At 42.1% G+C, this 21,757-nt stretch overlaps 1 protein-coding gene across 5 annotated transcripts in view; it reads right to left on the reverse strand.

The window, feature by feature from the left end:
- lmo3 (LIM domain only 3) overlaps nucleotides 1–8,078 on the reverse strand; it is a 50,903-nt gene extending 42,825 nt beyond the window's left edge. Inside the window, exons 1-3 of one of the 5 annotated variants that reach the window (XM_030046366.1) lie at nucleotides 5,515–6,044; nucleotides 5,321–5,385; nucleotides 1,633–1,846 (exon numbers count right to left, since the gene is read on the reverse strand). In XM_030046366.1, the coding sequence (XP_029902226.1) occupies nucleotides 1,633–1,838 (206 nt within the window). In that variant the 5' untranslated portion in view covers nucleotides 1,839–1,846; nucleotides 5,321–5,385; nucleotides 5,515–6,044. Of the gene's footprint in view, nucleotides 1–1,632; nucleotides 1,847–4,584; nucleotides 4,949–5,320; nucleotides 6,045–6,170; nucleotides 6,291–7,616 lie in introns of those variants that run through there. The other 4 variants (XM_030046367.1, XM_030046369.1, XM_030046365.1 and 1 more) reach the window with 4 other exon arrangements.
- Nucleotides 8,079–21,757: the final 13,679 nt, after the last annotated feature.

Raw genomic sequence — 21,757 nt, forward strand, 5'->3', positions numbered from 1 at the left:
CCAAAGCCTGTTTGTCTACTGTACCTAATAGGGGCTCTCTCATCCCTAATGTGGAAATTAAATGAACTGTGCCACTGCCTACAGCGAGCATGCAGAGCCCACTCATCATTGAAGCCTGCTATACATTAGTTATGTGCTGCACAGTGCGCAGCAATGCCTACCAAAACTACAAGCCCCAAGTGTGAAATTCACCTGTACACACTACTGCGCACTGTACATGCCATGATTTGCTATCTCCAAAATGCAATATATTTTTGAAGTCCTAAAATCTCATTGGGTTAAATTCTAAATTTGTTAATATTTAATAATTTTAAATGTGATTTTGAGCCTCCTTACATTTGCCAGATGAACTGCTGAAATGCTGATGTTGATGAAATGCTGTATTATTAACTCCCATTTATTCACCCATTATCAAACTTACAGCAGCTTACTGTAGCCATTTACAACACCAAGGGCAAATATACCCAAGAACCTGCAGGTATAAAATGTCTAAAACTATCTTGTACCAGCATGTTTTAGGAAACCTTAAGGATACTATTAGCACGCATCCTTCTTCATCTCTAATAAAATTGTAGCAGTACGCGTCAAAAACCTGTTTTTTCTGCAGCCGAATGTTGGAACATGCTAATAAATATCCACTATAATATTCAACGTATCCAAGCATCATATCCCAATAGCATCAAATTATGACCTGAAAGCAGAAAAGAGTGAGTCCCTGTAACTACGGAGACAGAAAGCTTCCCTTTAACTACACGCTCACTGTTTAGAATTCAGATCTATTTAAACAGCTTCAAAGCCGGCAGCTGTTTGGCTCCCAGCAGGCTACTGTCACTCTGGGAAGGACATGGACAGCAGGACAACCACAATACTGGGAGCTGTGGGTTTAAAAAAAAAAAAAAAAAAAAAAAAACATTGTGGCTGGCTCATCCAGCAGCCACAAAAGCCAAAGTGCGAGTGATTGAGGCCAGGTTTGAAGTAGTGAGGTGTGAGGGGAGGTGTAACTGGCTTTTCCTGATAGCCACGAAACAGCAGGCATCCTACCAGCCAGTACTACCTCAAAAGTGCCGAGAAGCACTACTGATTGTCCTGTAGGATAATGGCACAATTTTGATAAATCCAGCTAAACGAAAAGGAATATAAACTATGACCTCCAACAGCCAACAATATAAACAAAAATCAGTTTGAGTTGAGGTGACACATTTTTACACCAGCTAAAAAATGAGATTAAAATCTATTCCCACAAAGAGAAAAGAAGAGCTGAAAGAAAGAAACTACATCTCTATTCCTGCAAATAAAAAGATGATAAATTCTATCCCCATGAATAAAGAAGAGCAGATTCTACTCTGTTCCTGTAAATAAAAGGTGGATAAACTTTATTCCTTTAAATCAAAACAAGCTCATTGTGGAATAAAAGGGAGGATGAATTCTATCCCTGCAAATAAAAAAGAGCTGTCTCTGTGGATAAAAAGGTAAGTGAGCTCTATTGCTGTAAATAAAAAGGGGGGTGAAGTGGGTTTTGGTGGGTTTACCCTCTGCTACATCTGCTACATACTCTGATGCACCACAACTCAAGTGCGATGGTACCCGAGTTTGCATTAATGCTACGCCGTGAGGCCGGGGTGGCTCTCTTACCGTAGGTAGTCTCTCCGGCACAGGATGAGATTGGCTTTGGTGTAGAGCGTGGAGCCCACCTCGCCCAGCCGGCAGTCGCAGCAAGCACACTTGAGGCAGTCCTCGTGCCAGTACTTATCGAGGGCCTTCAGCAGGTAGCGGTCCTTGATCTTCCGGTTGCAGCCGGCACAGCCCTTTGGCTTGGTGTCCGGCTGGACGGAGAGCATTTGTATACCTGGAAGGAGGAAGAGAGGGAAAAGGTTTAAAAAACACTGGTGTGACACAGGCGCATTTACCACTGAGGAAGAGCAAGCTTTCCTGGAAGTCCTCTTTGGAAAAGAAAGACAACTTTTACCCAGTAAAAACCTCCAATTTTTTCCCTTAAATTTTGGCATACCCAAATGAAAATGCATATAACAGAAGAGCTGTCAGGCCAAAATGCATGTATGCCTCATTTGAAAGGCAAGACCCTCTAGTTTCTGAAAATGAGCTCATTTAGGATGTGGAAAAGACAGCGTACACGGCATCCGCTCAAACATGAAGGAAAAATCTACTTTTCTTTTTTGGCTCTCATTTTTAGTACATCACATTTGAAGAACAATGACGAGGCTGCGCTCAATGATAAAACAATGAAATCACAACATACCTTTTACACTATGTTATCTACATTTTGGTAAAATTTCACTTTATGTGAGCTAGTGAGGTTTTGGCTTGTGTCACTGGCGTCCCCAAACCCTAACCTTACCCCAGAGCTCCACCGATCTGTGGATTTGAACAGGTTAAGATCAAATTTAATTGATGATTTTATAGAAATGGTCTGCAGCAATAGATTACAACAAACAAAATAAAATAGAAACAAGACTATAGCTAATTAAATAGAAAAGGGAAAAATTCTATATATTAAATACAACATGTGAATGGGGATTACGGAGAAAGTCTGGGTTTTTTACATCTGTGCTTGGGACTGCATGATGGAAATGAGCTCTTTCGTTAAGTTGGGTACAAAGCATCTTTCTTCTTTGAGTTTACTGTATTTTCTACATGGCCCCTGATGAAATAAACTCATTCGATAACAAATGAAATACAAAAAGAGCAGCTGAACTTTGACTGACAGTAAGGTAACATGTGATTCACACATTAATCCTAACCAGATGCCCATACAGACACAAAGCCATAGTTTCAGATTTCTTCTGGACACTTTTTGCATTGACCCCCTCTCTGTTTAAAGGGGTGTGGCTACAGCCGAGAGGCTTTGTAAGCGGCCCGTATTGTTTGGCCTGGGCTGGCTGTGCTCAGGCTTTGTTGGCCCATGAGGGTGTGGGGGGTGGGGGGTGGGGGGCAATGTGGCTTCACACCAGGCTGGAATTAGTATTCTCCTTCCATTCCCTGAGGAGAGGGACACCCCCCACTCCCTTTTGTCCCCCTGTTCACCACACACACACACACACACACACACACACACACACACACACAAACACAAAATGTACCTCTTGAAAGGGTTCCCATTTATAAATGTTATTAGATTATACTGTTAAGCAGTGTTGACAGTGTTGGCAAAAATAAAAGTTCAGTTTGCATGACATAGTTGAGGGGTCTCATTCATTTTGAAGCACTAACTTTACACAGTATCAACTTTTACCATTTTAACTGTAAATTCAAAACCATTCAAATACAGGTAAATTCATTTCTTAGCATTTTGCACCCTGGGCCAAACTTTTTTTTTTTTTTTTTTTTTTTTTTATCTATTTATTTATCTATTTATTTTTTATGAAAGCCTTGAACTACTCCGTGAGCTGGGAGTTGAACAAAATAGGTTAACATGTGAATGAACAGTATGGTAGACTACACATAAAGACCCTCATGCTCTGACATTTTGCAGGATCAACCCATGCATCAAAGAGTGGCTGTTTTAGTAAAAGATAGATAATAGAAATACTTGTGATGCTTTTTCAGTCCACACACACCCACATCAAACAGGTTGCAGTGCCCGTAATGAGCGAAGCCCATTTGTTCCGTTGTGCTGGAGCTGCTGATCTGTTAATTGGCTGGATAAGAGAAGAGTGGGAACGGGGCGCACGGCTGCTTGGCTGATCTCCGCCGCCCTGTTCAGCAGCCCCACTGATCCGTCCAGCCTGGTTAATGCTACAAAGCAAAGTCCCCGCTACTCATAACCAAGCCAAAAAAGAGAGAGAGAGAGAGAGAGAGGGGGAGAAGGAAGAGTTTCGACTCAGTCTGCAATCAACTCAGAGCCGACGGGCAGAAGCATGGCAGGAATCTGGCCACTTCGGTCTTCCGATTGCCCCGGAGGGTGGGAAGCGCCGAACAAAAGATCCATTTTCCATAAAGGAGGGGAAATTACAGCTGCTCTGGGGCCTTATGATATCTGTTTTATTTGCTCGCTGACTTGTATCCTCCCTTTCCTCCCTTTGCCTCGCTCATTGTGGGCAACCAGGCTGCGTGCGCGTCCTCGTCCACATGTATCATCATCTCAGCCCGTAACGGATGGAGGATGATGGAGGGAAGAGGGCAGAGTAGCCACGATCACGCTATTTGAGTCCCAGCTGCACGGCGGCAAGATGCTGACATTTCACCCGATCAGTTTAATTACTGTTGCCATGGCAGCTGAGTGTTGTAAAGGCCAATAAGGGATTTAACACAGAGACTCAATTTACCATGCAGCTTTCACAAGCACACACAACAGAGACTGATTATTCCCGATATGGGGAGCCGCTCGGCTATATAGGCTATAACACAACGCTGGATCATGTGTGTTTAGCGTTTTGGCACAAAAAGGCTGTTTATGAAATACTAAGAGAAATAATGAGTCAGGTTAGAGCAGATGTGGAGACGTCGCCCTCGACGGACGCAAAGCTGTGGTGCTGTAACTTCTCGGCGTATATACACACACCAAATTACAGCAGACATGAAACGTTGGTATAGCCGATAAAGCAAAGCGCGTAGAAAGCGTCTTACCGAAACTTTTCTCCCTTTTCTGCATTTGTTGAGCCGCTTCAGCAGTCGAAGCACCACCATGCAACCCGGAGCCGCCTGGTCCAGAGAGCAGCTGTCTGCAGGCTGGCAGGGGAGGCTTTGTTAGGAGGAACAATCCACCTCGGCGACCAGAGAGGAATGAAAAGGGGGGAAAAACACCGGCCAACAGGCGAAGGATGCGTTCGAGCGGCGGTCCGCTGCCGTACGGGGCGTCACACTCAGCGGTAAAAAAGCACGTTTCTCGGTGAGTGGAGTTGTGCGAGATCGAGACGCAGGGAGCGAATGACAGGATGACAAAGAGATGCTTCCCCTCCGCGGCGCAGCGACCATCTAATCCTAGCGGCTCCCTCAGCACGCAGCCTGCTAATCAGCGCTTTGACGTGCCACCGGACACCGTTCACACAAATAACTGGAGGGACGTACTGTCCCCCCTCACCCTGTTTCTTCTCGCAGATAGTGACCGCAGCCCCACCAACAAGCATACAATCCCATTTTCTGTTTTCACGCCCACCTATTTTCAAATATGTTGAAATTTTACATCGCCGCATAATAATAATAATAATAATAATAATAATAATAATAATAATAATATGCTGTTTATTTGTTTTTGATCATGATGCAAAATGGAAGTAGGGAGTTTTCAGTGTCGCCAGTAAACACAAAAATACCAAATAGCCTAATGATGTGTGATATGCTATTTGTGTCCAACTAGGCTCACCTTTCTGGAACAAGTTAAGCAGAAGCCTCTAACTCCGGGGACGGATTCCAGATTTCAGATTCCCTCTGAGCAATAATAAAAAGAAAGAAAAAAAGAAAAAGTTCACCAAACTGGTGTTGCGCGTCGCACCGGAGTGATCTTCAGGAATGAAATAATGAGCTCCACATGGATCAGAGCGACGTCGTTGGCTGTACCCCAGCTACAGGTGTTCCTCTTGCCCGCCGTGGACAGTGCAGGGACTCCGCGGGGCTCAGGCCAGCGTCTCCATCAAGCGACTGAGAGGCGAGGACCGGTGAAGCCCAGCTTTATTATCTCCAAACCCAATCCCTCACCAGTGAGACATTACACCACCACGATAAGGTCATTCACTTATTACCAGCGGCTCCACTAACGGAGCGCATGCACGCGTGCGCGCCCCCGAAATGCCGACTCTTTGCAATGTCCTTCAGTCTCGGGGCTGGGTGCGCGCAAAGTGCATTAGGAGAGAGAGAGAGAGAGAGAGAGAGAGAGAGAGAGAAGCGCAGGTGTGTTTGATTTGGAGACGCACAGATAACAGCTAGTAGTGAGAAGTGTTCACCATCACAGTTTCTGTAGTTTAACGACACTGGGCCAAAACGCTTGCTCTTCACGGCTTGTTTTTACGCACGAACGCTAATTTACACACGCATTGCCTCTGATATCTCCTCGCTCGCGAACAGCTAATTATGATAGAGCCTCTACAGAGCCGGTGTGTGGATAACTGGGGTGTTAACTCCACGCCATGTTCAGTGGAGGAAAACTCGTCTCCGTTTGGATGGGGACACAGCTCTGGAGAGAGGTGATACCAGGTCAAATGCAAGAAGATTGTTACCTTAGATATTCCCGTCAGAGCAAGGCACTCCTGTCACAGGCTGTATTCAATCATTGCAACTAATTATTTCAGTAAATCAATTTAACTTTGCCTTTAGGACTGCAGAGAGTGTCAGTAAACCAGCCTTAAAATAATTAGGCGATGTGTGAAATGAGTAAGTGCAAGAGTCAAGAGCCAAGTCTTTTTGTCACTTTGGACTTGTGTTACATTTTACCCAAACTTAGTGCATCTCGTGCATAGGCTGAGTGATGAGAAGTGTGTGAGCAGCTGCACAACAAACTACAGGCTGGAAAATAAAGAGAATAAAAGAGCTTAAAAGGGAAACAACTAATATGGACAATTAAGTCAATCTTGTCTGAGATTGCGATTGATTCCTCTTTTTCTCACTTTCCACACACACACACACACACACACACACGGATCGATAAGCACTTTTCCCCACAAATCTTTATTTAAATCATTCCTGTAGCCCAGTTAGAAGATGGAATTATACCTCGCCCTGTCATTGCGCCTGTCTGCATCATTTAGTGCCCAGTTTGGACTGGATGCGGCCCATCCTGCCTGGGCACCCCCACCCCCGTTCCAACACATAGCCTGACAAGTTATTTTCCTAAATATTCTTGGTAGGAAGAGGAGGGCAGTCTGTGGAAGGAGGAGGAGACACAAGTCAATAGTTGGCATGCGGCTCCAGCCTAAAATGCAGCGATAATGAGATGGGTCATAAAATGCTCTCCGCGCCATTATGAGTGATGAGATGCATTAAAGCTGACAGGGTATTACCTGCCAGTAATTAGGTTTTGTCATGGATTGAATTATTTCAAGGCGGCCTATCTTGGTAATCATGCAATTTGCTCCAGAGTGTGTGTAGTGTGTGTGAGGCTGCCACCTCTCTCCCGTTGCCCTTATACCCTCCTTTCACTCACTGCGTTGTGGCAATTATTCATCCCTGGATATGAAGGGAGGATGGATGAAAGAAGGTGAAAGTGGAGGATGTAGTAGGAACACATCATCACACGGCGGGATCAAGTTTCCCTTCATCCAACGGAAAATGTGCCCATTTGCAATCGGACAGAAAAGCAGCTTGTTATTTATTTGCGCCCCCACCCCCACACACTCACTCTAAAAGACAGCGGGTACCCGCACCAAACCCCCCAAGTACCACACAGTTTATCCCAAGACAGGATGCGTAATAGCCTGCAACACGGACGGCAGCTTCCTTTACCCACTGAGACTGAATGGCAGCCTTAATTAACGCATTCAGGAGAGAAAAGCCTTTCTCGGGATGAAGCCAAACATATTTTTTGGTGGCACGGACACTGCAGTCTAAGCTGGTTTAATATCTTCCCTCCGTAGCGTGCCCGCTGCTTTACGCACAGCGCTAATCCACAGCTCTATGTCCACTGAACGGCGCGGAACAGCTTTAACCCAGAAATAACAGAAACGTACCTTTAAGTAGAGCCAGGGATGCCCAGAACAAATGATCAAAGTTTCTGAAGTGTCGTCTTAGGTTTCTGTATTCTCGTGACTGCAAATCAGACTGTCCAGGAGGCTACTTGCACTTTTTCGCAAAGCTCTCTCTCAACTCCTTTAATGTGCGTGTGCCTCGCGAAATTCTGGGGCAAAGTTGGTGGAAAGAGTTGGGGAGTTCGAGGGAAAGTCGCCTCTCTCTTGAAGTTGCCGGGATGCAAAATCAGATGAAGCAGCCCTCTGTTCGCCTCCACGGCTCGGCGCGCCTCGCACCGCGGCTCCCAGGACTTCTCTCTCCCCGCTGTTTCCTCACCTTCTCCCACCCTGTCTGTCTCTCTGGTTCTCTGGCAGGAAAAGCAGCAGTGAGCCGAGCCTCCTCTCCTATTTAAGCCCCTCCACCAGGTCCCCAGTCAGCAGCACACTCCAGCTCATCCAAGAAGCTGACAAGCACCGTTAGGGAAGGTAGCGCATGTTGCTCTAATGGACCTCATTAAGCTCTACTTACAGATGTTCTCTTAACATAATTGATCTGCAGCGAGTTGAGAGGACGGCAACCTATTCCCCAGCCCCCAATTATGGCCCGGTAATTAGATCCCCAACCTCCAGTTCTCCACATTCACCCTTCTAACATTCCGAAATATCAAAGTATCTCTTTCTCTCAAAGCGAAACCCTCCTACCCCCCCACCCCCCACCCACACCCCCTCACACACACACATACACACACATACACACGCGCGCGCGCACACACACACACACACACACACACACACACACACACACACACACGCACACACACACACTACCACCTCACCTCCATGTCTCCTCCCTCCTCCCCCTCCCAACCACAAGACACTATTGACAGTCAGATCTGCTAACCTTTGTAGTGAAGCCAGACTTAGTAGTGCACTCACTCCAATTGACAGAGCTCACTCTTCTATTTCTCTCTCTCTCTCTCTCCCCTTGCCTTTTTCTCCTCTTGTTAAAATACCCTGGGAGAGAGGGAAAGAGAGGGAGAGAGAGAGAGAGAGGCACAGATGGAGAGAGAAAGAGGGAAGAGGGGGAAAAAAAGTAAGTTCCATAAAAGGTTGTAATGATAATATCTGTCAAGGGAGGATCCTTTTTTTCATACCGTCTTTTTATCTTAAATAATTCCTATGATGGCAACTTTGAACAGAGAAGGGGGAGAAGCTGGTGCGGGAACCGGTGAGGAGTGATAGTGCAGCTTTTATAATGCCAATCAGTGCCACTCCTATCACCCATCTAATTAGCCAGCATGCTAAAACAGAAAGCACTTGGGGAAATGGTAATGTCACGCTTTTGCACTTTAAAGAGAAGGCAATTTCATACTGACGTGGAAAAAAACTACATGTGATGAGGTGGAATCAAGTATTTTCGAAGCAATCTATATGTTGTCATAGACACGCCACACGCAATGTTTCTGGCTGTCGGGATATGTGACCCAGATTGAAATGTTTCTTTGCATGCAACTTCCATCAGAGCGTGTGTCAGGGTGTGAAACAGTAGTGCTGGTATGAGGCCTGTAACTCTGCCCCTGCTGTACATGACTGGTAGCAAGACATCTGCATTGCATGGAAGTGTGCTGACAGTATATCAGTGTGCATCATTTCTGTGAGCCAGCCAAGAAGCAATGTGTGTGTGTGTGTGTGTGTGTGTGTGTGTGTGTGTGTATTTTTGTGTGTTCTTTTACTTCTATCCTTGTGAAAACTAGTTTGAATTTTAGACCCTCCAACTAAGAAGGTTTTTTCACTCCTGCACTTCTACAAGAGGTGATTACTATTATTATGGTTGTGCCCATGACACACCAAGCTAACGTCAAAAACTAGTGCAGATCAAGATAATCAGATCGCTTCGCGTCACATCACATCACCTTGCTAAAAGTTGTCACTTAACACACCACACAGCATCCACCCCACACAGGCCAAGGAACTGGTTGTGTTTTGATTTGTAAACTATATTTGAATTTTGACCCAAAATAAGTTGGTTCAAAAGCCAAAAAGTTGGTTCCCAGCTGGAACCAAAATATATGGAATATATGGAAACAAAACTATTGATTTGATTTTGGATACCTGCTGAATTTCAGGAAAAGATGGACCGGAGTGCTAGAAAAACTACACTGCATCTCTAAATTGCTGAAGATTTAGTGAAAGCTGGGTCATTAGAACCCAGGACCAAATTATCAACAATTTAAGGAGTATACAGACACCAAAAAGTGCCTGGAGAAAAGGGGCACTACGCAGGGTAATATGAGGGAGTGCTATGAACCCCTGGATAGCGTGTTGGATCTTAGACATGCAAACCAGCAGACTGGGGTTGATTTCATCCACAGCAATGCTGGAGTCATTTGCCAGTGACCGGATGATTCTGTCGCAATGGTTCCATTCCAAACTAGTGCAAACACAGGCCTGATTACAAGTTAGCATGTTGGTTCTAAGAATCCTGATGGAACCGGTTCAAGAACCAGAACTGTTTTGATTGCAGAGAGGTAACACTGCAGCATGGGGTGGAGTAACACATGTAAACATCCCACACCCCGTCCACTGTTCCACTTGTGGGTGGAGTAATATGAGTTAAATGAGATGGTTAAGGTTCGGATTAATTAAGGTTAGGGTGAGTTGAGGGTGAGAGTGAATGTGTTCAAAAGGTTCTAACTGCCAACACTGTTGTCAGCCCTTGGTCTTCTGCCCATGGAAGAGGGATTGTTTGTTCTTGGTATATCTTGCTAGTTAGGTAGCTAATTAGCACAACATCAGCACAAGTGGGTTTCCATTTCTCTTCTCTTGTTCAGTTTGGCTTAACAGCTGATCGCAGTGCTCTCTCTCACCAACAGCCTTCATCACCGATTCAACATGCCAGTAGACTGGCCACTAAGCCCCCAGCAGGCACACCACACAAACTGCAGGCAATGTTCACATCACCTTGTTGTGTTGAGATTACCATGACAAACAGGTCCATGACTGTTCTATTCCATTCAAATTCTGTGGTTTCACCATACACAGTAGATGATTCTTAACCGTAAGAACCCTAAAAAAAAAGAGGAAATCGGTGCCTTTTGATGTAGTAATCCTGGAGATTTTGCCTGCATCTGTACTGCTAAGCACTCATTGCTGTGGTGTTTTTTTAGTGCACTGCCCACAGATCGCCTGTCAATCAAACACTTTGGCCAGAACTGTTTTCTGGCCATAGGTCGTGACCTTGCATTAAGTTGAATCACTGTTGTGCTATATCTGTCAGCGACTGACAGTAGCAAAATGGATGTGTATTCATATAAAAATATATGAAAATACTTTTACCATCAGCTTGTGGAGGTGTGTCTGGTTTGGACCATCAGTGCATTTCAAATCTCCTGTCCTTCTGAGTGAATCTCTCCTCTGAGTGGTCTGACATTTACCAGAGGGCTTTCTCTCACTGCTATCATTCTCCTCCTATAGCTGAGTTCTCACAGGCCATCCAGGAGCTTAAGGACTGGATACTCCACTCTGGTCTTCCAGCCCCCACCACTGACACCCCCACCCCCACTAAACCCCTGGGGGAATAAGCCAGGGGACAGTCTGCACTAACGACCAGCAGAGCCTCTCCTTAAAGACACACTCAGTAATTGCTGCTGGTATACGACCTTCAAGTGGGGTCAAGGGATACGTATTTTTAATGACAACTTTTCCTCTCCCCTGCAGTCCAATTTTGTCTTTTGGCAGAAAAAGAAGTGGCAGAACTAAGTTCCAGAGCCTTTTTTTCCACAGAAAGTCTTGAGAATCACCTTCGGTAATAGGTCAGAAGGGAGCCCTCCAAATCTAAAGAATAGCTGGGCTAAAGAGTATTGACCCTTCTTATTACTCCACTGAGAATTAATGGAGATTACTTAATTCAACTGCCTATTCATTTAGTCAGAATATAAAGCGAGTACAGCAGCAGTCAAAGACCTAGGACTATGGTAATATCCAGATCTTCTTCTCCCTATTAGCCTGTCTCATTCCCTCTGACTCTGAACAGGAAATAGCAGACATTGGCCAATGGCAAGTGGGTAATAGAAGAAGTGATCAAAAAGAAGATAGTGAATAGAGCTGGCTCATAGGGTTCAGGAGGTAAAATTCCCATTGATAATTAGCATTAAATATATTCAAGGTACACTCACCATCAGCTACAACATTATTATACAACAGCATCTGCTCCTCTCAAAGCTAATATTTACTTTGATTTTAACTTCAATTTTAAGAGATCAGCTTTATTCCTGATGCCAATGCAGAGGTACGAATCTTTAAACAAGTTTTACCAATCAGAGAGGTGTTACCATGGTGATAGGAACGTAATTTAGTGCGTCTGACAGTCTAGATGGATACACTTTTTGTTTGTCATTGCTAGCACAATTTTGTTGTCAGATATTTATATTTTTTTAGGGATGGAGGGAGGAGTATCTGCAGTGATGGTTAGGGATGACGATGATTTCGAATATTTTGTTTGTCCAGAAACGTAACGAAAGTAATTTAATAATCCATCATGTAGGAGACGGACACCATTCAAGCTACAGCATTCTTGAAATACTGATTTTTCGAGACGTCTCTGGGGGGATTTAATTTACTTCTGGAACCTGGCTGCTGAAAAAGTGAGCGTTCCAGCTCTATATGATTCAAATATGATATATAGTCCACATTCAAAGCAGTGAGGTCTGTTGAGAAGTGTTATTAGAAATGAATAATGCTGGGTTCATTTTGTTTTCAGTTCATGAAAAAAGCTTTACCTTACATCAGTCACTGTTGAATATTCATATGTTTTGATCTGAGTGAGAAGTAAGGTTTCATCCTTATGAAAACTACCAACATCCTTTAGGAATTATTTCAGTCTATTATAAAAAGCTCATATCCTGTTATCATCTGTAATCCACTAACTAATCCACTAATGAACATTGTAAGAGATGACAGGGTATTTTCCAAATTATTTTACTCAGACAATATCACAGGTACAAGCTAATTGCTTACACTGCCTTTGAAAACATACTGTTTTATTGATGTTGTGGAAAAATATTGTTCATTCTGTTGTTCTTTAAGAGAAATGTCTGTTATATTCTGGTAAAGTTCCAATATTTGCAGTGCTCCAAAGGAAAAGCAGTATCTTCTGACAAATGCCATGGATTTCTTTTACATTTAAAATTCAAATTTCATAAAGTTATTGATCTGAACAACACAATAACAAGTTTTGCCTTTGCCCTGGTGAGGAATGCATGCAATCTAAAATCATGTGCGTATTACTGAATTAGACAGCGGACATCCAAACACCTCTGTCAAATTGCCGAGGTTGAATGTAGTGAATATGTTGCAGGCAAAGGGCCTTAACAAGGTCAAGACATTCCCTTTTTTACTGGAAAATAAAACAAGGGCTGTGTATGAAATTAGCAAGAAGCTACTGTTGAAAAATACATATGTAATGGAGAAGGTAGAGCAACCTGGCTGAAGGTTTGCCCTAGTTAATGTTCTTGTTATTCCTGGAGCCATGCAACATTCATCCACAAGCACTGATATACATACTAAAATGACATCTGTGATAAATACACGTGTGGTGTATGCATGGACACACACACGTTCAGAAAGCATGAGAACAGACTCACAAAGACTCACTCTTTCCGTCTCTATCTCACACTAGCGTGCAAACACACACACACACACGCACACAGGCACGTACGCACGCACGCACACACGCACACGTACAAACCCTCGTTCAGAACCATAAGATGAGCCTTTGAATAATATTTCTCCAAGCCTTTAATGATAACCTTGAGCAATGCAATGCTGGTAACTGCTACATAATATCTATCGATTCCATCCGGTGCGATTTCCTTGAGTAGCTTGGGCTGAAATTACTTGTGTGTTCAGAACTGAGCATTTCAAACAGACTGCTGTATACCTCAGCAGCAATCAATCAGCCTTAATCCAAAACCAATTTACTCCGCCTGAAGAGGAAAATATCTTTTAATCTCTTGCCGACAATCCCTGATTGCGGTGCCTAGCATCGGTTGACAGTCAAACTGTGCTGCTTAGAATGGGACCTTTATATTGGATTTGTGGTTGCCATTTTTACATATACATGCATGAATAGGCAATTTAATACGTATGAGCACGATTTTTTCCCTTGCTCAAGATCGGATATTCCTTTCCACAAGATCTTTTCCATAATCATTTCCTGTTCTATCATCCAAGACACTGTAACAAAATAGACAAAAAAGGTTATCATGTAGGCCTTTTTCTCACATAAAAAAGGGGCTGAATTACCTGTGTACAAATTGAAGAGAAAAATGCCAAAGTGTGCTTAGAGATCATCGTTGCCCTGTTTATCAAATCTCACTCTGCTTTAAAGATGCAGTGTGAAACAGAAATCTCTTAAACATTTATTGCACTTTTGACATTAAGCCATCTATAGTACAAAGGTATAGTTTGTCCTGAAAAAGAACAAGTGATCACCTCTCTGTGGAGCAGAGGCAACACTCACACAAAGCCCGTTCACACTGGTTTTTAACACGGGTGATCCAATAACAGGTGGACAGTGCGGAGTGCAGCGGGGCTCAGTGTATCTTGGAGATGCATTGTGGCTCAATCGCTCAAACTGAACGCATGGGGCCACACTGTCAAGTGTGGACCTTAGTGGACACTCCATCCCTAGAGGACACTCCTCTGAGAGAGGGGGCGTTTGATAGAGTGGACTTGTGACGTGAAATTCAAATTTGAATGATTAAGATGGATGATTTTGCTTTTGCATTGAGATGATGGCGTCTTCATTGGGTAATCCATAAAAAGTAGAGTGGTGAGGCATGGGTGACCATGTGAGAGTGGGTGAAATTTGGGGAGCAGGGGTATACTGGTGGGTGTCGCCTCCAGTACATTACATTCAGTGTCAACCAACACTCAACACTAAAATGTATTATTTTAGTTCATGAACATGAAGTCAACGGTCTGTTATTAGGAAAATGAAACACAATGACTATGTTGGATGTACCAGTATGTAAATAATCAAACGTTACATGAAATGAATGAAATTTGATTTATTTGATATCATTGTGCCTGTCAAATATGTCCATGCGACATGGATGTCAGATCAGTCCTGTACTTACACTTTCCCTGTCCTTCATCACAGCTAAAAAAAACTACAACAGCAAGAATTCATGTAGGCTGCAGTCACAACAGCACCTGTCTGTGGGCAACAGCAAAATAATGTTTCACAATGATTCCTATTCAATGTTTTATTAGGCTGTTACTAATCAAGACTTGGGTTTAGTCTAATTTTCGGGACAAACAGGACAGGATTTGGGGTTCGGGACGTCTGGTCACACTAGGTGAGGCACAATTGCTTCTTTAATGGGGCAGTCATTAGGACTCTAATGAGTGGGGAACAGTGGAAGGATGGTGAAAGCATGGAACATAGAAGTCAGGAGAAAGAAGGGACTGGAGGGAGTAATGGAGCTTAACAAGGATAATCTAACTTCCTACATGGAAACATGCAAAGGAACATGGAGTCCAGGTCGGAGTCATGGACAACCTTCAAAGCTCCAAGTTTGCCAAAATACCCATGTATGACGTCACGACAAAATAGCAGACAGCACTGTCAGTGATAGATGAAAAATTTCTCTGACATGTTCAACTTCAATCTAGTGTTCTCTGTGTCTTTATTTTACAATTTATAACAGTGTATTCTTTTAATTTGGTGAACAGACTTGAGTGAACCTAACCTAGTTAACGTTGGCAGCTAATGCTAGTGATTGTCATAGAATTAGCAAGTCATTTGCTGTAAGTGGACGAATCAGTGCTCTTCTATCTTGTTGTGGGTGTCCATGTTGGTTGCATTCAGCATGGAGGTTGCTAACTATCTAGCTCTTATTCTATTTATTCCAAAGAAACGGAAATGTGAAATCACTTCCGGCACTCCAGAGGTTTTATCTAAGGAAACAGTTAAAGCAGTAATAAAGCTTTCACAAACTGCCAGTACATTGAATCACTATTGTGTTGTATCAGTCACAGAAAGCATCAAAACAGACATTCTCTCACATGAAAGGTCGAGAGTTATCACTTTAAAATGTGTTGTGGACCTGCTGCAGTCGTTCTTTAGCACTGAGTTCAGCAGCAGTTCCAGCGCGGCAACACACTAGATCATCATCATGCAGTGATTTTCTCAATATACACAGCACTAATGAGAGGACAATAACAACAGTCACAATTTCCTCTGGCTACAAACAATAACGTGTCAGTCATTTGCTGTAGTACATTTTCCAGCACAGTCTTTCCAAGCCCCACGGTAACCAAACTAATTGAGGGCCATATGTAAGCAAGAAGTCCTTGCTTTAGAGTAGCGCAGGGAGGGAGTCTTACAAATGAGCCCCCCTGGAGGGAAGCACAGCTGAGCCACGGTCAAGCAGAACAACACCACGTACAACAAGACAGAGCAAGCCGGGGACAGCTCACCCAGCACTTTGAGCAGCTAAAACGGAGCGGTGCTTTTGGCATGTGTAATAACACTGTAACTAGTGCTGGAAGAGCTGCAGTTAGTACACACAGCGGTAATGACTGCTTACTAGATGGGAAAAATCCGGATCACAGTCATGAGAAGACTGTGCTTTGAAGCAGGGTTCAAACTGGGTATTAATTATTTGCAGCCTTTGCTCATGATGCAAGCAATGCAAGCAATGACTTTCTTCCCCTCCCTTTTAGCTAATTCAACATGCCATTTTAAACATCTATATAGCAAAACATGGCAAAACATATGCTGTATTTTTAATGGCTACATTATGACCTACCAGTACTCATATAACAAAAATTATCAATAACAATACTATCACCGATTTATGACCAGTCTCCTCATTTCCCATCTGATAAAACTGCCTTGCTGTCCCTATAATCACTTTATTATCACTTTATCTCTAAATTGCTTGGGAACTTAAATGGACAGGGATAGAACATGGATGTGGACAGAGATAGGGAACTTAAATTCAAAGTAAATTAAACTCTATTCACACATTTTGTTCTTACATATTGTTTGAACTGGAAATGTCAAATTGCAGGAGCAAGGTGCTCTCAAAATTAAAAAAAAACATCATTTGCCATTATGACCGTAAGGCAGCTACTCCATCTCAATGCATCTTTATACTGATATTATGTTGAAAGTTAACCCTTTGAAACCTGAGCCAAATACACAGGAGAGAAAGCTGATCAAAATATCAAAAAATGGCCTGAAAATTAACAAGAAATTAGTTAAAAGCTACAAGAAAACACCAGAAAATGACAGTTACCCCCTGCAGTATTAAAGGAAAAAAGGCAATAAAAGAAAGAAATCTGTAAAAGTAAAATTAATTGGATTTTCACACAGAATAAATAAAGGTTTATTTTACTACTCTGTACTGTTTGTCACTGTTTGCTGTAACACAATAGTGTCACAGCCTCATTTAATACAAGCAATAATTCTGAAATAGTTTAATTTTGAAATAATTTTTAAAAGTCTCACAGATCACCACTTTCCTGCAGTAAAAATCAAAGCTTTGAGAGCACACCACTAAGACTGAACTGAAAACTGAAAAACTAAAAAAGCCCATTTCAGACCTGGCAATCTTGTTTTTAAGAGATTTTTTCTTTAACTTTGGACATTTTCCCTATTAGTAACATTAGAAGAAGGAAGACTTATTTGACATGTTTTTCCATGGACAGAAAGAGACAAAAACTAAACAAAAAATGAATTTTTGTAGACAAAAACTGATGAAATATGACATTTTTGTCAACAAATGAAAAATGAGATGAAAATGCCAGAAATAGATTGATGAAAGCACAATTGCTAAGATGAGTGTGGAAGAGAACAGACATATAGATAATATTTTCTTTTAATATTAAGTATAATAAAAGCTAGACAGAAACACCAGAAGCTAGAATGAGGAATGTTGGTCAAACTTTGTATAAAGGTCACTAACAAAGCATTTAATGAGGAATTTACAGAGAAATAATGTGAGTTAAATCTCATTTTCATCAAAAAAGTAGTTTTTTTTTAATTGTCAAAAATTAGACTAAAACCGGCACAATTAAAATGCATATGATGATCCTTATTGAGTTTAGATCCTTTTTGCCTTAGCCAAGTGAGCAACCAGGATAGCTTTGATTTTTACATTGTTTTATTTATTTATTTATTTATTTATTTATTCATTTATTCATTCATTTATTTATGTATTATCAGGTTTATTTGTCACATCTAATCACCTTAGGTACTATAACAGTTAAATGCATCCCATGGGCGGTGTTAGGAAGAGGCTACATTTAGGATTCTAGTGACCTGAGGTAGAAGCTCCTCTCAGTGCTGGCCTGGTGTATCTAGAACCTTCTCTGTGGCCTCTGCAGGGGAATAAAGGCTGTCATCCAGGTGGTTCAGGTCTCTAATGATTCTCCTCGCCTTATGCTTGAAGCACCTGGTGTAAATATCCTTTAGGCAGGGTTGCCAAATGGTGCTGTCTGGTATTCCAGGGCCCAACCAAGTCTTGGCGAAACAAAGGACACCACAGTCCCTGGAAACTGATGTGGACCCAGAGGTTGTTTGGCTCACTAGCCTTCACCTGTACACCGGGCAGCAGAGTGCCCCGCCGAGAGGATCTACGCAGCCGGGAACAATCCCTCCACGACTACCTCAGTGCCCCCTCCCATGTTGAGATGGATTCAGAGTTGGTCGCGCTTGTGCAGGTAGTCCGGACCAAAGCCGCTGTTCATCCCCTCCACCTGCTCCTCAATGCTCCAGTGTTTAAATTTGAAAACCTTGTCTGCCCAGTCAGGTAGCACAGTCAGCAGGAGAGTTTACAAAGCAGTGAGTTGACCATTTCCCCATCCTGATGGAGCCCTAGGTGTCTCCTAAAAATTATTGAATTCTCATTCAACAAAACTGCATTCTTAAATTCGTTTTGAGGGAGTTTGCCACATATCAAAGGAACATTTGTAATCACTTAGTCTGAAGTCTGTGCTAGGATCCTAAACCTTCCATTTGGTTTTTATGCCTAAATGTAACCTTTCCCTAACCTTAACCAAGTGGTTTTGTTGCCAGAACTCTTTTCTGGCGTTTTGACTCAGCCTTCATAAGTGGTACACTCTTATCCAGGGAGCTACAAGGATGCCCCCAAACATGTGGTTTTTATATCTAAACCTAAACTTTCCCTAATCTTAACTAAGTTGTTATTATGCCTAAACATAATCTTTCTTCAACCTGATATGTTGGATCAAATGTAATCAGGGGCGCAGTATATGGAGCAAAAGTTAGGACAATTCCAAGGGCCCTTGCCTGACAGGGGCCCCAAAAAATAGGTAAAAACTAATATAAAATTATTAAACCATTATTGAGTAAATATATATATATATATAATTTATTTATTTTTTCTTTTCTTTTCTTTTCTTTTTTTTCATGGGGCCCAAAATTCCTGGCGGCGCCCCTGAATGTAATCCACAACAAAATACGTTTTCCTCAAAATGTATTTGAGAATGCAGTTTAGTTGTATGGGAATGTAATTTTTAAGAGAGAACTGATGAGCGTCTTGCAGTCACATGCCACCACTGACCAACACATTGAAAAATAAGCATAAATTTGCATAAATTTAGGGGAACTAATGGAGAGGTGACTGGATTGGTCAGCACCTTCTAGAACCAATAATGTTCAGGTGTATGCAGGGTAATAGCGGTTGGATGTAGGGGGTCTTGGCTCCTCAAACAACTGGGATGAAAGGATGAAACACCCGTCCATGAGCATGAATCCATTCACCACACAAAGCATCCACACACTTGCATTAGTCTATGTTAAACTTATCTTGTCATGTAGTGCTACTTCAAAACTTCACTGAACTTTTAATGATAAAAACCTGCACCTGTTTGTCATTCTAATTAGTCTAATACAAGTAGGCGACACTTTGATGTCCCTGCTGTTCCTTGTGTTTTGTTTCTATAATGTCTTTACTCCCACTCATGTCAGTCATCATAATCACAGCAGCTGAACTCCCCCCTCCCTTCACTCCTTCTACAAATTACTTCAACTCAGTCCTCCCACCTTTTGTAGAGCCGAGTATTCACCGCCTATGTAGTCAACTGTGGCCTATGCCACTCTCTTCTAATTGACCCTGTTACTGAGGAGATTAGTCTCCTCTTAGCACAAACTGTCAATATATGCTGATAAAGAGTCAAGACAATTATGATATTAAAGGTAGGGGAACATCTTTTAAAAACATCAGAGGGTGAGTTTTGATGTACACACTGGAAAAAAAAATATTCTTGAATAGTTCTTCAGAAAAGGTAGAGGTTCTTTATCTTACCAGGATCTAAAGAACCACTGCCACATCTTAACAGTTGTTTGGATATCACAGAAGGTTCTTAATACATGGGGAAAGGTTCTTTGACATATGCCAGTCAAAACAGAGACACAAGATAAGAACACTGGGCCTAATTAAGGGTGGACAATGAAGGTGGACAATACAGGCTATCTGTACAATAATACATAGTCTATTCTTCCAGTACCTCCTCCTAATCTCAATTATTTTGATTACTATTTATTGCTATTTTAGTGGAAATTGTTTGTTGTACTTTTCATTTGATGATGATATGAAAAAATAATTAAAATGCTGATGATATGATTTTAGTTGTGGTCATGCTTAATTCTTTCTGAAGCATACAGTTTGTGGGTCAGTGCATGCTGCAACACCATACTGCATTTATAATGCTGACACTTTTTTTTTTTTTTTTAAATTACAGCTCCTGACGTTAGATATTGCACCTCACCATACTGCAATTCCAATGATATTTTTAATTGTGCACCCCTCCTGTCCAATCAGTATGAATGCCCAACTCATTAAATCATCATAGCATTCATTTTTCAATAGACCTACTTAAAAAGAGTCTGTAAAAATACTCAGAATGTGGTTCTCTGGGGAACTGGAATGGTTCTTTAAGGAACCAGAACCACAAATGCAAAGGTTCTTTGGGGACCTGAAAAAGGTTCCCCTATGGCACAATTGTCAATTTCAAGGCCTGTGGGCCAGATCTGGCCTGATCAGCGAGATGGCTTTTACTTTTCTATTAACACCAGCCCGGTTCCATATTGCCCACAGTGCAGATACTACAAACCCCAACATGCACTACAAAGTCCTGCACTATCAATACCACAAAATACCTGCATGCCCCCTATTCCCTCCTGGGCTGGGCTCCTGATGAGCTCATCAGCAGCCCAGTGGGATGCTTGCGTCAAAATAGTTATTAGCTAGCTAGCTTGCTAGCAAGCCAACCACAAGCAGTGTTAAAATGAAAAGTGTCCTGTGAAAACAAGTGTTTTCAGGACAGGTTGGAAGTGGGAGGTTGATGTTGCGTTTGCTTGAAATAAGGATAAACCTGTCTGTCTCATACGTGGTGCTCATGTGGCTGTAATTAAAGAATATAACATTAGGAGGCATTACGAGACAATTATTGTTATATCGTCATACATGCATGAATAAAAACATGTAGGCTATGTAGATTTCAGCAGAATATCAGTTATCTGGGTCATTTTGATTTCATGTGATTAAAGTAATAGTCATTTGAAAGGAATCAGTGCTAGTTTGCGTATACAATCTGCCACAAAAAAGAAATTATGCAGAGGACTATTTTCAGGCCATTTTCCACTCTAATCAGTTTGGTTTTAGGTGTTTTGTTTCATAGAAAGATGTTTCTGGGCAGGAACATTTCATACAAAATTCATACTTGAATCATTTTTATAAAAAACATATTTTGACCAAAAGAATAAGCACTTTGGGTCAAAAGCATTCAATAAATATAGGCCCCTGTTTAGGCCCCTTTAGTGACTGAGTTTGTCACCCCTGCACTATGGCACATTGCTCTGAAGAACTATTTTTGGTTCCAAGTAGCACTTTTATTTCTCTCTGTGTAAAAAGTTCTTTTTTTTTTCATGGAAGTCTTTCAGAATTGAGTTAAAGAATCTGGGCTGCACCTCTACACTGATGCTAGGGTGTTGCAAGGAGAAACTGCAACGGTCAGCCCTCTATTATCCAATTAAATATTGCAGTATGCTCTCCATTAGTATTGGTTCATGGAGGAGGTCAAAGGTGTCAACTTCAACAATATAGTTG

This window comes from Myripristis murdjan, chromosome 23 (assembly GCF_902150065.1).
Source record: "Myripristis murdjan chromosome 23, fMyrMur1.1, whole genome shotgun sequence".
Taxonomy (NCBI): domain Eukaryota; kingdom Metazoa; phylum Chordata; class Actinopteri; order Holocentriformes; family Holocentridae; genus Myripristis; species Myripristis murdjan.